Source organism: Salmo trutta, chromosome 13 (assembly GCF_901001165.1).
Source record: "Salmo trutta chromosome 13, fSalTru1.1, whole genome shotgun sequence".
Classification (NCBI taxonomy): Eukaryota; Metazoa; Chordata; class Actinopteri; order Salmoniformes; family Salmonidae; genus Salmo; species Salmo trutta.
Genome location: NC_042969.1, coordinates 61,422,445 through 61,439,695, shown reverse-complemented (window position 1 = coordinate 61,439,695; position 17,251 = coordinate 61,422,445). Strand labels below are relative to the sequence as shown.

The 17,251-nt window shown below is 42.6% G+C and overlaps 2 protein-coding genes across 2 annotated transcripts in view; one reads left to right on the top strand and one right to left on the bottom strand.

Annotated features, from left to right (window-relative positions):
* Positions 1–637: 637 nt before the first annotated feature.
* LOC115206243 (calpain-5) overlaps positions 638–17,251 on the bottom strand; it is a 40,036-nt gene continuing 23,422 nt past the window's right edge. The window contains exons 4-13 of the mRNA XM_029772973.1: positions 5,034–5,242; positions 4,677–4,869; positions 4,386–4,579; positions 2,663–2,740; positions 2,338–2,533; positions 2,130–2,252; positions 1,850–2,046; positions 1,642–1,763; positions 1,415–1,551; positions 638–1,266 (exon numbers count right to left, since the gene is read on the bottom strand). Coding sequence (XP_029628833.1) covers positions 1,087–1,266; positions 1,415–1,551; positions 1,642–1,763; positions 1,850–2,046; positions 2,130–2,252; positions 2,338–2,533; positions 2,663–2,740; positions 4,386–4,579; positions 4,677–4,869; positions 5,034–5,242 — 1,629 coding nt within the window. The 3' untranslated portion in view covers positions 638–1,086. The remainder of the gene's footprint in view (positions 1,267–1,414; positions 1,552–1,641; positions 1,764–1,849; positions 2,047–2,129; positions 2,253–2,337; positions 2,534–2,662; positions 2,741–4,385; positions 4,580–4,676; positions 4,870–5,033; positions 5,243–17,251) is intronic.
* ompa (olfactory marker protein a) lies at positions 12,597–15,032 on the top strand. Its single transcript, XM_029772974.1, has 2 exons — positions 12,597–12,874; positions 13,341–15,032. Exons 1-2 carry the CDS (start codon positions 12,782–12,784, stop codon positions 13,767–13,769), a joined length of 522 nt encoding a protein of 173 aa, XP_029628834.1. The 5' UTR covers positions 12,597–12,781; the 3' UTR covers positions 13,770–15,032.

Here is a 17,251-nt window from a genome sequence, read left to right as displayed (position 1 = left end):
TGCCAGTAGATTGACGACTTGATTCATGATGATGACTGCAGGCTTGCTGACTAAGATTTTTAAATATGATGTTGACATGATCAGTCCAATAAAAGCTACTGTACATATAACGTGATTTGATGTAATTTTATCTGTGGCCAATGACCTTGAGCCTTCTTGGATGGGCACTTCCAATGTAACTCTATGGCAGCACCCAAGGGGCTTGAATTTTCGAGCTCTCCCTGTAGATTTTGCAGTGACCTAGTGTCCTCATGAGTAACAGAACACTGAGCCAATCACGGCGCAACTAGAGAATATTACCAACCCCAACGCTCTGTATTTCTGCTGGCTGCCCCACCGCCACAGAAAGAACTGAGCTAGGCTGAAATACCGGCATTTTGGAGCTGCCTTACTCAAAAAAGCAAAAAAAGAGACCATGTTTGTTATACAGCTTTATTAACTCAGTATTAGTATTATTTATTTATTTTTGTTACATTGTTTGCAAACTGATATGTAACACATATTAATGCCAAAATAACATGCTAAACACGTGGGGCTCAAATGCCCTGAATAATGTGTTGCTACTGAGTATTTGGCCTCCCACTGGAAAATCAATGTGATACAAAGTAGAGCAACATAGTAGAGCAACAGACAGAAATCTTTTTTTTAAAGTTGAATTATGAAGTTAACAAAATAAGTGTCTTTCCGAAAGACTAGAAATGTCAGTAGTCGCTCTCGGCACCCAGATCCAACTCAGTTTCTTGAGAGAGACTAGTACAAAGCTGACTGAAATGTAAAACATGGGAATAAACGTAAAAAGGACAACATATACTGCTGAAATACTGGACATGCATTTATATATCTGTAATGGCACAAGTTAAAGTGGTTATAAAATGAGAAAGAAGAACTAGGAGATTATTTGTCCTCTGTTGCCCCTATGTGGTTGGAATTAGTACTACACCCAGTAAAAACAACACTATATAGTCTGGAAGGCTAACTTTGGTCCCTCAACAGATGTTTCATGGCAAATTAATTTATTTTTATGGCTTCTCTCTCCTATTGGACGGAGGGAGTAAGGCACTGATTGATAGATTGGTTGACGGTTAGTCAGATGTTAGTGAGAATGTTGCTGGTCACCATGGAGACGGTGAGCGTGCCCGGGAGGTCATTGTCTTGGTGATTACCCTTGTCCCTCAGGTGGACGGTAACCTGCTGGGGGTCGCCGGGGTCAGATGTCAAACTGACCTGACCCAGGAAGGAATCCATTAACACGTTGTTGTTATACACCTGGGGGATGAATAAAGTTGTATTGAATTTAATTGAGAGAACGGTTACATACAGAAACAACCCAAATTGTAATGGTCACTAACTCCTCTTTAAGCCACAGGCGCACACACACACATACGGACCCCACCCCCCAGCCCAGTCTCCTCACCTCTATCAGTATAGGCTGGTTAGTTTTCTTCCTGTAGAATAGAGCCTTGGTGTCAAAGGTTGGGCTGCGGGTGTTTTTATAGACCGGAGAACAAACCTTCTCCCCCTCACAGCGGATGATCACATATGGATCTGATGCTGCAACACACACAGACTGTGAATAGGAGAAGAAGACCAGACCAGGAAAGAAAAGGAAACGGACAGAGAAGGGAGAGAAGGTTTGTATACCTCCATCAGAGTCTTGTCCAGCCAGTCCATCTGCTCTGTGGACATGGATCTGAGTGACCAGGGAAGGGAAACCACACAGTCCTGACCAACACGTCTGGGCTGGCTCATCAAGGGTTAACTCTCTATGAGGGGGGGGGGAGAGAATGAGGAGAGTGAGTGATAGAATGTGTACGCGTGAGTGTGTACGCTTGTGTGTGTGTGTGTGTACCTGCAGTTGGCGGGGACGTCAGTGAAGATACGTAACAGGAAGTCTCCTTCCAGAGCGGGGTCAAAGGTCGTGGGTATGACAACATAACGACCCTCCATCAAGGCACAGCGTAGGAACACACACCTGGAGTTGATGTACACACTCCCACACACCTTCTGCTGCCGAGTGTGCATACGGTACTGCCTGTTCAACTCCACCTACACATTAATACACACATTAATAACACTTCCACACACACAATGAGATGATGAACACACGCACACACACACACACTTCTCACCCGGTGTATCTCAAAGCCTATAGCCAGGTTTTCTCCCTTCCCCTCTTTAGGTCTGGCTCTCCTGTCTGTTTGCTGTAGACATACCAGCACCTCATCCTCTGGCTTCTTCACGTTGAACACATACTACAGGGAGAGACACACACACCCTATACATTAATACACACATAGATAAACACACACAAATGCCCCCCTCCATTCCCACCGCTACCTGTGGGTTCTGTAGGAAGGTGTGTTTGTTGTTGGTGCAGCCCCCGGCACGGTTGCTGAGCGGGTCGTCATGGTTCCGCCAGGCGCCCTTTAGAGAGCCCTCCTCCCAGGTCTTGTGGAGAGACAGGTAGGAAGTGTTGATCAGACGACACATGATCAAATCACTGAAGTACTGACAGAAGTCATCAAATGTCATCCTGGAGGGGGGAGGGATGAGGAATGGGGGGAGAAAGGGAAGTCATCAAGCTTCATCATCCTATGGCCATTCATTTTCTCAGCCGTGTGGAGGAAAGGTTAGGGGTCATATGTCAAGGGTTAGAACTCACCAGAATTCTCCATCATCCTGCACCGTCATTCCGATCTTCTCTCTTTCACTCTTACTCACCTTCCCCCACTCCTCTGAGCTGAGAGAGAGAGAGAGAGACTCTATCGCTCAGTGTTTGTCTGAAGGGTGTGCTGTGTAGAGTGAAAGAATGCTAACGGAACAGAACTGGTAGAGTAGGGAGGAATTCAAGGTTCTGAGACATGGACAGCAACAGTTGCTCACATGCAGTTTTCCCCAGACCTTTTGGTGCCGAGATCCTCTATGGAATTGTCCTACAATACAGGATATAAATTAAACAAACATTCTAACAGGAACAAACCATCCATCTGTGCTAAAGGTCTCTGTTTCCCTGTTGGCCTACACTACCTCTCTCCACCAGCAGAGGGAGTGAGTCATGAACAGGTCTACATACACACACACACACACCCACGCAGGAGCGTGGGTGGGGGTTCCTCCAAGTATTAAAAAAAAAATATTGTTGGGTTTTGAGAATATGAAATACACTTATTCATGTCACTGAGGGAGTGCTGAGGTTTAATGGGTCTACACCAGAAGTTAAGGGTTATAGGAGGAAGGTATATAGTGGGTGCAACAAAGCTTGGAATGTGTTGAGTGCAGGTACGTGATTACAAGTGGCAGGCATTGATAAGGGGAGAGAGCCATGGATTAGTGATGGAGGGGGGGTTGAGGTCAGGTCAGGTCACCTTAAGGGAGAAATACAAGTTTATGGCCCGTATCACTAGTGTCCTGCCTAGCAGTAAAGAACAATGTTTGTACAGATAGGTAGGAGGAGACTCAACCTATGAGGAACGGTTAAATATCAGTGCTTGTGTGAAAGTGTCTTTTATCTGAATCCAGCTGTATCGACCCTTTTGGAAGAATTAAACTTGGTTAACCTTCTCTAGTGTCCGTGAGTTATTTACTGTTAATTAGAAGATAGATAGATGCTCATTTACTGCATCTCTACACAATTTAAAAACTATAAAATGCAATTTGGAGACAAGGAAAAGCAAGCTATATTTACTCTAGCATTAGCTGCCCGCTACGCACTAGCTCAGAACCGGTATTAAAACTCTTGTTTAGTTTAATGTCAAGTCAAACAGCAGTTACCTAGCCAAAGACATCTACTACAGCCATCTTAACTTCCGCAATGTGTTGAAAAAAAGTCACGCTGTTCCCTGCAACTGCGTTGATGTGCTTTCCACAGAGAGGAAGAGGCGAAGCGAGAGGTTTCACTCTTGCAAAGCTCTGTCCAATATAAGCCCAATGCGTTTCAATGGGCTTATTTTGGACATAAGCTTGCTTTCCTTCCTCGCCTGCTTTCCTGCCTTTGGGACAACGAATCCCATTGTTAAGGCTTAGACACGAGCATCTTGCCATTATGTACAGATCTCTGCTCTTCATAAAGCCAGCCAGCCATAGAAACAGAGTTCCCTTCCGCTCCCAGGCATCTGCATGGTCCCAAAGTCAGACGACTAACGCCGCTAAACTGCATTTGCCTTTTAAATCGGGATTTGAAAGATTTTGCTTGCCTATTTAAAAAATTGTTGGTGTTGAGGTAGCTAGGATATGGCGACTCCCATACCCAATTGATGCCCCTGCACACACACTCTCCTCCACCCCCCTCCTACCAGGCCAGGTCTTCCTTGTGAAAGAGGTCTTTCTGACCTCAATGGGACTTCTTGTATAACTAAAAGGTAAATAACAAACATTTTAAAACCCACCTGTCGCTCCAGGCTCCTTTCCACTCGCTCTCTCCCCAGGGGTTTCGGAGTCGTATCATTGTGAGTTTGTCGGACTTGAAGTAAGCCATGAGGCCGTGGCCCAGCCGGACCTTTCTAACATCTGTCACAGCGTAGGCATGACCCTTCACCAGACCACAGGCCAGACGAGCCTCCATCTCCGCTGAACTGGCCGCCTGGAGGGAGTGGTGAAGGGTCAGGACTATAGGTAGGTAGGTAGGTAGGTAGGTAGGTAGGTAGGTAGGTAGGTAGGTAGGTAGGTGTGTGTTATACCCGTATGGAGGCGCTGATGAGGCCTCCTCTGTTGTGGACCTTGAGGACTCTGTCGAACAGCACTGAGCGTTTTTCCTCGTCCGTACTCAACCCTTCCTCCAGCAGGTCCAAGGGCTCCGAGACGCCACCAGTAAAATCCACCAACGCATCCGCTGTGTTGCCCCCATCCAATGCCTCGTAACACCCATACATCCTACACACACACACACACACACACACACACACACACACACACACACACGCGCGCGCACACGCAGCAAAAGCAATACATCTTACACATAAACACAACAGTCTACTATAGTATTAACTTGGCGTAAGCCTTCCTCACCAAATCAGTGTGTGTTTGTATGTACTAACTTGGCGTAAGCCTTCTCCACCAGGGCGCTCCAGAACTCGTTGCTGTCACTGGAGTGACAATACACCAAGTTGCCGTTCGCAGTGGGCAACCGGTCGTCGATGACAACATCAATCCATTCTCCAAAGCGCCAGAAGCGGAAGTGGAAAATTCCGGCATAAGATTCCGGCTTCTCCTCATCCCATTCCTGGTCCTTATGGTCCGGAATCACCTGGGAGGGAGATAAGATGCGCAGAACACGTCACAGCTGTATGCCCTGGCTGGTGTAGCGGTAATGCTGCAGCCTCCGGAAAACGTCTTCAGTGTCGGCATGGGTTCGGATCAGGCCTACTATACAATCTCCCTCCAACTTTCCCCACTGCCAGTCTCTCTCACTATCTGCTCAATACACATCTGAAAATACCTTAAAAAATATCTATTTAAAAGAACACATCACAGCTAGGGCTGTGGTGGTCATGAAATTTCTTCAGATGGTGATTGTCAAGCAAATAACTCACAGTAATTGGTCTCACAGTAATTGACCGTTAATTAACATAAACACATTTAGCATCTCCTGGCTTCCACACATAGCCTACAAGCCACTGATGCAGACCTTTGGGACATCTACATTTAAAAGTATAGTAAATACATTTAATATAGTCCACACCATCACAATAAATAACATTTATTTTAGACAGATCTAAAGAAACATGATATGAAGAAAATGTAGTCTATTTCAGAAGAACAGAATAGTATTAGAGGTCGACCGATTATGATTTTTGTCACGTCCTGACCAATATAAGTTATTTTCTATGGTAGAGTGGTCAGGGTGTAACAGGGGGTTTTTGTGTTTGTTCTATGTTTTCTATTTCTATGTTGTAGTTCTAGTTTGTCTATTTCTAGGTTGGGGTTTATTGGGTTGACCTTCAATTGGAGGCAGCTGGTCCTCGTTGCCTCTAATTGGAGGTCATATTTAGTTGGGGTGTTTCTGCATGTTGTTTGTGGGTGATTATATTTTGTGAGTGTGTATGTTCCTCCTGCGCCACGGTTTGTTGTTTTTCCCTTCAGTGTTTTGTTAGTGCATTTCAGTTTCACGTTTAAATAAATATGTGGAACAACGACAACGCTGCATTTTAGTCCAATCCTTATAACAGCCGTGACAATTTTTCAACGCCGATACCGATTATTGGAGGACCATAAAAAGCCAATGACGATTTTTTAAAATGTATTTGTAATAATGACAATTACAACAATACTGAATGAACCCTTATTTTAACTTAATATAATACATCAATAAAATCAATTTAGCCTCAAATAAATAATGAAACAAGTTCAATTTGGTTTAAATAATGCAAAAACAAAGTGTTGGAGAAGAAAGTAAAAGTGCAATATGTGCCATGTAAGAAAGCTAACGTTTAAGTGCCTTGCTCAGAACATGAGAACATATGAAAGCTGGTGGTTCCTTTTAACATGAGTCTTCAATATTCCCAGGTAAGAAGTTTTAGGTTGTAGTTATTATAAGAATTATAGGACTATTTCTCTCTATACGATTTGTATTTCATATACCTTTGACTATTGGATGTTCTTATAGGCACTTTAGTATTGCCAGTGTAACAGTATAGCTTCCGTCCCTCTCCTCGCTCCTACCTGGGCTCGAACCAGGAACACATCGACAACAGCCACCCTCGAAGCAGCGTTACCCATGCAGAGCAAGGGGAACAACTACTCCAAGTCACAGCGCGAGTGACGTTTGAAACGCTATTAGCACGCACCCGCTAACTAGCTAGCCATTTCCCATCGGTTACACCAGCCTAATCTTGGGAGTTGATTGGCATGAAGTCATAAACAGCGCAATGCTTGAAGCATTGCGAAGAGCTGCTGGCAAAACGCACGAAAGTGCTGTTTGAATGAATGCTTATGTGCCTGCTGGTGCCTACCACCGCTCAGTCAGACTGCTCTATCAAATTATAGACTTAATTATAATACAATAAACACACAGAAATACGAGCCTTAGGTCATTAATATGGTCGAATCCGGAAACTAAAATACTGTTCCGTATTTTATCTAACGGGTGGCATCCCTAAGTCTAAATATTCCTGTTACATTGCACAACCTTCAATGTTATGTCATAATTACGTAGAATTCTGGCAAAATAGTTCGCAACGAGCCAGGCGGCCCAAACTGTTGCATATACCCTGACTCTGCGTGCAATGAACACAAGAGAAGTGACACAATTTCACCTGGTTAATATTGCCTGCTAACCTGGATTTCTTTTAGCTAAATATGCAGGTTTAAAAATATATACTTCTGTGTATTGATTTTAAGAAAGGCATTGATGTTTATGGTTAGGTACAGTCGTGCAACGATTGTGCTTTTTTTGCGAATGCACTTTTGTTAAATCATCCCCCGTTTGGCGAAGTTGGCTGTCTTTGTTAGGAAGAAATAGTCTTCACACTGCATATTCCCTGACTCTGTTGCAAGAGGTGACACATTTTCCCTAGTTAAAAGAAATTCATGTTAGCAGGCAATATTAACTAAATATGCAGGTTTAAAAATATATACTTGTGTATTGATTTTAAGAAAGACATTGATGTTTATGGTTAGGTACACGTTGGAGCAACGACAGTCCTTTTTCGCGAATGCGCACCGCATCAATTATATGCAACGCAGGACAGGCTAGATAAACTAGTAATATCATCAACCATGTGTAGTTAACTAGTGATTATGATTGATTGACTGATTGATTGTTTTTTATAAAGATAAGTTTAAGGCTAGCTAGCAACTTACCTTGGCTTCTTACTGCATTCGTGTAACAGGCAGGCTCCTCGTGGAGTGCAATGTAAAGCAGGTGTTTAGAGCGTTGGACTAGTTAACCGTAAGGTTGCAAGATTGAATCCTCGAGCTGACAAGGTAAAAATCTGTCGTTCTGCCCCTGAACAAGGCAGTTAACCCACCGTTCCTAGGCCGTCATTGAAAATAAGAATGTGTTCTTAACTGACTTGCATAGTTAAATAAAGGTGTAAAAAATAATAAAAAATAAAAAAATATTTGGCTGATCGTTGTCCAAATATACCAATTACCGATTGTTATGAAAACTTGAAATCGGCCCTATTTAAACGGCCATTCCGATTAATCGGTTGATCTCTAAATAGTATACTCTGAGTTGTCCTGATGTTAGGCCTTGATCTGCCTATGCCATATGGCGGTGGGCTACACTAGTTCATTTAGCAGACAAGATTGGCCTAGAATTCCGTGGCATTATTTTATAGTATGAAGAATACAATTGAACATAGCTGAATAAAATAGAAAGGATATTTTCTTCAAAGGATTTGCGCACAGGCGGCTAATCTGTGTTGAGCGGTTAACAAAGAAACCGGTAGTCCTGTATGCTTAATTTAAAGTTATTTACTGTATGTAACTTTAGCTGTGATACAAACGTCGGGCTATTTGTTTTGATGTTTAATACATTCTAGGAATGCATGATGCCACTAATGATGATTTGAAAAAAGTAGCATGAAAAGCATGAGCTCTGCTTTGTTATTTGCGCAGGCTTCACACACTTCATCAGTCTCTCATTCACAATTTGACAAGAACTTCATAATGCCTCGAATATCTCGGCATCATCCCCTTTGTGTGGCCGTAGTGTCCCCTAAAACAATACATGCCTATTGCAGCCAGTGGTTGTTGTGCACTTGGGCTGAATATAATAATTATAATTCCCTTCTCTCGGCTGCATGCTCCAAAGCACCTCTCACTCAAATGGCTCATGATCGGGTCTTTCTCACAGGCTACAAGTGAAGACAAGCACATCGGGGACACAACTGCGCACGTCCTTATCCAATTATGAGGCGCATATTGAAGATATTGGAAGAACTGTCCAACAAGATGAGTAGGTCTAACGAACAGCAAAAGCACCAGCCTATGTCAATCTACTATCCCCCATAGTACAAAAGTTTACTTATTCTATTCTGTGCAAGAAATAAATATTCAAAAACATAGTCTGGGACAGTTGTGGGATGGGATAAATGCCAAATTAATACAACCACTAGCATCAAAAGTGATCGCAAATGCGATTATGCATGTAATGCTTATATTATAAAAGGTGCATTTTTATGGTGAAAATGATCTTCCCCAAACTTGAAACTCACGTGCTGCATATGTATGTATGCCAGTTAAGCTCTACACCTGTTGTAAAGCAGATTAATGTGCTTCATTTTAAGAAGTTATTTGGTCAATTTAGTTGTGAAACAAAGCTTTTCAAAACATATTAGGCCTATGGGCTAGGCTACATGAGGTGTGCGACTATGATTTTAAAAAGTCAAAAAATTAAAAAGGCATGCATTTCTTGCCTTACTGCACAAGCCGCGCATCATTCACAAGTGATAATATATAACTAACAAGTGATAGTCTAAATAAATAAATATTAGCCTATTTTCTACATTGTATAATAATAGTGAAGACATCAAAACTATGAAATAACATATGGAATCATGTAGTAATCAAAAAGTGTTAAACCAAAATATATTTTATATATGAGATTCTTCAAATAGCCACCCTTTGCCTTGATGACAGCTTTGTATTCTCAGTCTTGAAGGAGTTCCCACAAATGCTGAGCTGCTGTTGGCTGCTTTTCCTTCACTCTGTGGTCCAACTCATCCCAAACCATCTCAATTTGGTTGAGGTTGGGGGATTGTGGAGGCCAGGTCATCTGATGCCACACTCCATCACTCTCCTTCTTGGTAAAATAGCCCTTACACAGCCTGGAGGTGTGTTGGGTCATTGTCCTGTTGATAAATGATAGTCCCACTAAGCCCAAACCAGATGGGATGGCGTATCGCTGTAGAATGCTGTGGTAGCCATGCTGGTTAAGTGTGACACAGACAGTGTCACCAGCAAAGCACCCCCACACCATAACACCTCCTCCTCCATGCTTTACGGTGGGAAATACACATGTGGAGATCATCCATTCACCCACACCGCGTCTCACAAAGACACAGCGGTTGGAACCAAAAATCTCCAATGGACTCCAGACAAAAGGACAAATTTCCACCGGTCTAATGTCCATTGCTCGTGTTTCTTGGGCCAAGCAAGTATTCTTCTTATTGGATGTCCTTTAGTAGTGGTTTCTTTGCAGAAATTCAACCATGAAGGCCTGATTCACACAGTCTCCTCTGAACAGTTGATGTTGAGATGTGTGTGTTACTTGAACTCTGAAGCATTTATTTGGGCTGCAATTTTGGAGGCTGGTAACTAATGAACTTATCCTCTGCAGCAGAGGTAACTGGGTCTTCCATTTCTGTGGTGGTCCTCATGAGAGCCAGTTTCATCATAGCGCTTGATGGTTTTTGTGACTGCACTTGAAGAAACTTTTAAAGTTCTTGAAATTTTCCGTATTGACTGACCTTCATGTCTTAAAGTAATGGACTGTTGTTTCTCTTTGTTTATTTGAGCTGTTCTTTCCATAATATGGACTTTACAGAAGATAGCCCTTTTACCAAATAGTGCCATCTTCTGTATACCCCCCTACCTTGTCACAATACAACACAAGATTGGCTGAAACGTATTAAGAAGGAAAGAAATTCCACAAATTCACTTTTAAGAAGGTACACCTGTTAATTGAAATGCATTCCAGGTGACTACCTCATGAAGCTGGTTCAGAGAATGCCAAGAGTGTGCAAAGCTGTCATCAAGGCAAAGGGTGGCTATTTGAAGAATCTCAAATATAAAATATATTTTGATTTGTTTAACACTTTTTTGGTTACTACATGATTCCATATGCGTCATTTCATAGTTCTGATGTCTTCACCATTATTCAATAATGTACAAAATAGTAAAAAAATTAAATAAAAACCCTTGACCGGTAGTGCATGTGTGAAAAATGTTTTGATTTAGAATGGACCATTATCATGCATCTGTCTCTGAAAATAATACGTCATCTATGCACTTAAATAGCGAATGGAGGACGCTTTTCCCGTGGTTTATTTTCATGCCAGCCTCCTGTTGTAAAGAGAAGCAATGTGCTTAATATTAGGAAAGTTGAGAAATAGTGTCTGCAGAAAGTATTCAGACCCCTTGACTTTTTCCACATTTTGTTACGTTACAGACTTATTCTAAAAGTAATTAAATAAATAAAAATCTTCAGCAATCTACACACAATACCCCATAATGACAGAACAAAAACATGTCTTTAGAAATTTGGGCAAATTTATAAAAAATAAAAAACCTTATTTACAGAAGTATTCAGACCCTTTGCTATGAGACTCGAAATAGAGCTCAGGTGCATCCTGTTTCCATTGATCATCTTGAGATGTTTCGACAACTTGATTGGAGTCCACCTGTAGTAAATTCAATTGATTAGACATAACTTGGAAAGGCACACCTATATAAAGGTCCCACAGTTGACAGTGCATGTCAGTGCAAAAAACAAGCCAAAGGAATGGTCTGTAGAGATCAGAGACAGGATTGTGTCGAGGCACAGATCTGGGAAAGGGTACCAAAAATGTCTGCAGCATTGTAGTTCTGCAAGAACACAGTGGCTTCCATCATTCGTAAAATGGAAGAAGTTTGGAACCACCAAGACTCTTCCTAGAGCTGGCCGCCCGGCCAAACTGAACGGAGCAAAGTACATGAACGGTGCAAAGTACAGAGAGATTCTTGATGAACACCTGCTCCAGAGCGCTCAGGACCTCAGACTGGGGCGAAGATGTACCTTCAACAGGACAACGACCCTAAGCACACAGCCAAGACAACACAGGAGTGGCTTCGGGACAAGTCTCTGAATGTCCTTGAGTGATCCAGCCAGAGCCATCTCTGGAGAGACCTGAAAATAGCTGTGCAGCAACACTCCCCATCCAACCTGACAGAGCTTGATCTTTGTCATTATGGGGTATTATGTGTAGATTGATGAGGGGAAAAAACAATTTAATCCATTTTAGAATAAGGCTGTGACCTAAAAAGTCAAGGGGTCTGAATACTTTCCGAATGCACTGTAAATATATGGGACTTCCTCTTTTTAATAGAGGCCGCAATTGCATACCCTATAGAAATATTGCGCAACATGGGCTCTCATGAAGTGTTTGATTAGATTTTCAATTACATTTTCATTGATGTCAGAGTGATTAGCGGGACAATAGAGTGCTGAGTACCAGGCAGTTAGCAAGTTTGGTAGGCTACAAATGACCAGCAGCAGCATCAGCGCTCGGAGAAGCCTAATTACCTTGACTAAACGGTCACATGGAATTTGCGATAATGCGGTCACCGTAACAGCCCTAATCACAGCTAATTAAAACAGGAGCAAAAACAAGCAACCATCTAGTGAATCAGAACAACCAAACTCCAACAATACACACACACACTACAGACAGACATAGGCACATACCCACACATAAAAACACACTTCCACACAGCCAGCCAGCCCAGTGCGTGTATTAATAACCAGCCCATCCAGCTATGACCAACCAGCTCCCAGAAGCCTTCAGGAAAATCCCTGGTTCCTCTTCTGATGTCATCACTTCCTGTTGCCTAGCGCCACCACACACCCCATCCTCACTTCTGTTCTCCATCCCTCCCTCACTGTACATGCCACACAATCAATAGTTCCAACCAGAGAACCAACCCAACCATACTACCCTCTGGGAAAGGGAGGGGAAAGAGATGGCATAAGAGACAGAGACAGAGTGGGAGAGGAACACAGCGAAACTATCTGCAGGCACAGACAGACACAGATATCCATCCAGACAGACAGGCAGGCCTCGCTCCCCAGCACAGAAAGATGAGCTCTCAGATGTACACAGACCTGTCTGCGGCTCCCTCGTCTGGCTCAGCCCTGGAGCTACGCTTTGCAGAGGACACCTCTCTCACTGAGGTAAAACTGTTCACGTGATTGAGATGAGGTTGAGGTGGTTGATATGTGGTTGAAATAGCACAATCGATGGTTCAGTTGGTTATGAGTTTGATTCTTGCATGGGTCAGATATACTGAGTAATGCATTTACTGTAAGTCACTTTGCCTAAAATAATTTTCTAGTAGACATACAAAATTCAAAATCGGCTTCTGCCATGTGAGGTAGTTTGGTCCTGTCTTAAATATGTGTTCATCTGGAACAAAGTAGCCTATATAAATTCAGACCGACAAATGCATGGACAGTTTCCAGGAGTTGACTTGTACCTGCATCTGAGTGTCCAGCATATTATAGTTATACTATTATAAAAGTATTATCATTCTATAATGTGATTCGTCTGGGTGTCCAGTCTCTGCAGTGGAGCGGTGGAGTGGCCAAAAGGCAAGTTCTATTTTAGTTTTATTATTAATATAGTTATTATTGTTGCTAGGTGATGCGGCTACGTGTCCAGTCCCTGCAGCGGAGCGGTCAGAAGCGACAGGAGGGGGAGCGGTTGCTCCTCCCCCACGAGGCTGTCTACCGTCTGGACTTCGCTAATCAGGAGCTGACGTTCGTCCACTGGTCGGTGTCTCTGATTGGCAATGGCAGAGTGACTGTCACGGGGATCTCCCAGCTCTGGACCCCTGACCTCACACACCTGATGACCCGGCAGCTTCTAGAACCCGTCGGAACATTCTGGCGGAACGCTGGCGACCCGGAGGACACGCCCCTCAAGTGTCTGGAGGCGGACATCCAGGAGTTCGGGGAGCGAATCGCGGAGCTGGCCAAGGTCCGCAAGGTCATGTACTTCCTGTTTGCCTTTAAGGAGGGGGCGGAGGCTGACAAGGTCAGCATCTCCGTGGAGTTTAATCAGGCCTGACCTATAAACCTTAAAGGGATACTTTAGGATTTTGGAAATGAGGCCCTCTGGACACAGAAGTATGTGCTTCTCTGTGTCCAGTGTGAAGGTAGATCGAGGTAGTTTTGCGAGCCAATGCTAATGCTAGAAGACTGGAAGTCATTGCCCTAATGCATGCTAGCAGATACCCATAGACTTCCAGTCATTGCGCTAACACTAGTTAGCATTGGCTCGCAAAACTATGTGAAACTACATCTAACTTCCTTCATACTGGACATAGACATACAAATGGTATCCACGAGTTCATCTGACTCTGGGGAAGTAGATAAAAGGCCTCATTGCCAAAATCCCAAGGTATCCCTTTAACTGCTTCCTCTTCCCTCTACTCCTCTAGTCTCCCTCTCTCCATTCTAAGGGAATGCCTTCTATTACAGCCATTCTAGGTTGGACCAGTCTACACACCTCTCTCTGTCTCTCTTCGCCCCCTGCCCACACAAACCCACCGAGTCCCATTTCTCATCTGAGTGTGTGCGCACTTCCTTCCTGAACATCTATCTATCTATGCATGTTAGTCAACAACCTGCTAGAAACCATCTTCTGAAGGTACAGTAGTTACACAGTAGTAACAGTAGGCTGCAGAATCACTAACTTAGGAGGTTAGAATCCTATAGATATGGGTAACTGCCAAAATAAAGGAAACACCAACATAAAGTGTCTTAATAGGGCGTTGGGCCACCACGAGCCAGAACAGCTTCAATGCACCTTGACATAGATTCTACTAGTGTCTGGAACTCTATTGGAGGTTTGCGGCACCATTCTTCCAGAAGAAATTCCATAATTTGGTGTTTTGTTGATGGTAGTGGAAAACGCTGTCTCAGCCGCTCCAGAATTTATATATTTAAGTATGATGGGATGTTAATTGCTTAATTAACTCAGGAACCATACCTATGTGGAAGCAGCTGCTTTCAATATACTTTGTATCCCTCATTTACTCAAGTGTTTCCTTTATTTTGGCAGTTACCTGTACATTTATATTGAAAACCTGAATGATATGAATGAATAAGTCTTTCTGATCCTTCTTAATAGGAAATATTACAGAACCAATGCTGCAATGTAACTCCAACTACCTGCTGTACTATGACTCTAATCTACACTGTATTACTCTATTACACTGCACTGATATACTAGTTACCGTATTCACTTTGCATGAACTATCACAACAATATACTGTAAACTGGCCAAGTCCTCTACTGCTGTCCAATAAAGAGATGTAGGTACTCTGTCCTGCTGTGTTTGTGTTAATGGTCAGGGCAGGGGACAGGATAGAGATGGCTTAGCCCCAGGCTACAGTAGCTTTGGTTGCTGTTCATTCATAGGGCAATCAATACACTCTCTCTCTCACACACACACACACACACACACACACACAAAATGGACAAGTGGTAGACTACATGCCAGAAGGGAAATGTAACACTTTCGATAGAGAGAACGAGAGAGAAAGAAAGTGTGTTAATGAGAGTTATCCTGAGCAGATATAACAGCCCCCTCCCACTGGATTAATAACAGGGTGTGTGTGTGTGTGTGTGGTTGGGGTAGAGGGGACAGTAGAAAGGTACTGTCTGGTCCAATTAATTCTACTGTGTCTGTGTTAACGAGCTGCTTCTAGAACACATCGTTGCAGACTCTTGATATAGCATGTCGTTAAACACCGGAACTAAACAACAGGTAATTATTAGAGGTCGACCGATTAATCGGAATGGCCGATTAATTAGGGCCGATTTCAAGTTTTCATAACAATCGGTAATCGGTATTTTTGGCCACCGATTTGCTGTTTTTTTTTTGGTGTGTTTTTTTTTTTACACCTTTATTTAACTAGGCAAGTCAGATTAAGAACACATTCTTATTTTCAATGACGGCCTAGGAACGGGGGTTAACTGCCTTGTTCAGGGGGGATTCGGGGATTCGTTTTTGCAACCTTCCGGTTACTAGTCCAACGCTCTAACCACCTGCCTTACATTGCACTCCACGAGGAGCCTGCATGGCAGGCTGACTACCTGTTACGCAAGGGCAGCAAGAAGCCAAGGTAAGTTGCTAGCTAGCATTAAACTTATCTTATAAAAAACTATCAATCTTAACATAATCACTAGTTAACTACACATGGTTGATGATATTACTAGTTTATCTAACGTGTCCTGCGTTGCATATAATCGATGCGGTGCCTGTTAATTTCTCATCGAATTACAGCCTACTTCGACAAACGGGTGATGATTTAACGAGCGCATAAGCGAAAAAAGCACTGTCGTTGCACCAATGTACCTAACCATAAACATTAATGCCTTTCTTTAAAATCAATACACAAGTATATATTTTTAAACCTGCATATTTAGTTAATATTGCCTGCTAACATGAATTTGTGTCACTTCTCTTGCGTTCCGTGCAAGCAGTCAGGGTATATACAGCAGTTTGGGCCGCCTGGTTCATTGCGAACTGTGTGAAGTCCATTTATTCTTAACAAAGGCCGTAATTAATTTGCAAGAATTGTACATAATTATGACATAACATTGAAGGTTGTGCAATGTAACAGGAATATTTAGACTTAGGGATGCCACCCATTAGATAAAATACGGAACGGTTCCGTATTTCACTGAAATAATAAACGTTTCGTTTTCGAAATGATAGTTTCCGGATTCAACCATATTAATGACCAAAGGCTCGTATTTCTGTGTGTTTATTATGTTATAATTAAGTCTATGATTTGATATTTGATAGAGCGATGGTAGGCAGCAGCAGGCTCATAAGCATTCATTCAAACAGCACCTTCGTGCATTTTGCCAGCAGCTCTTCGCAATTCTTCAAGCATTGCGCTGTTTATGACTTCAAGCCTATCAACCCCCGAGATTAGGCTGGTGTAACCCATGTGAAATGGCTAGCTAGTTAGCGGGTGCGCGCTAATAGTGTTTCAAACGTCACTCGCTCTGAGACTTGGGAGTGGTTGTTCCCCTTGCTCTACATGGGTAACGCTGCTTCGAGGGTGGCTGTTGTCGATGTGTTCCTGGTTCGAGCCCAGGAAGGAGCGAGGAGAGGGACGGAAGCTATACTAAAGTGCCTATAAGAACATCCAATAGTCAAAGGTATATGAAATACAAATCGTATAGAGAGAAATAGTCCTATAATAACTACAACCTAAAACTTCTTACCTGGGAATATTGAAGACTCATGTTAAAAGGAACCACCAGCTTTCATATGTTCTCATGTTCTGAGCAAGGAACTTAAACATTAGCTTTTTTACATGGCACATATTGCACTTTTACTTTCTTCTCCAACACTTTGTTTTTGCATTATTTCAACCAAATTGAACATGTTTCATTATTTATTTGAGGCTAAATTGATAGTATTTATGTATTAAGTTAAAATAAGTGTTCATTCAGTATTGTTGTAATTGTCATTATTACAAAGAAAGAAAGAAAAATATTTGTTATTTATTTAAAATCGGCCGATTCATC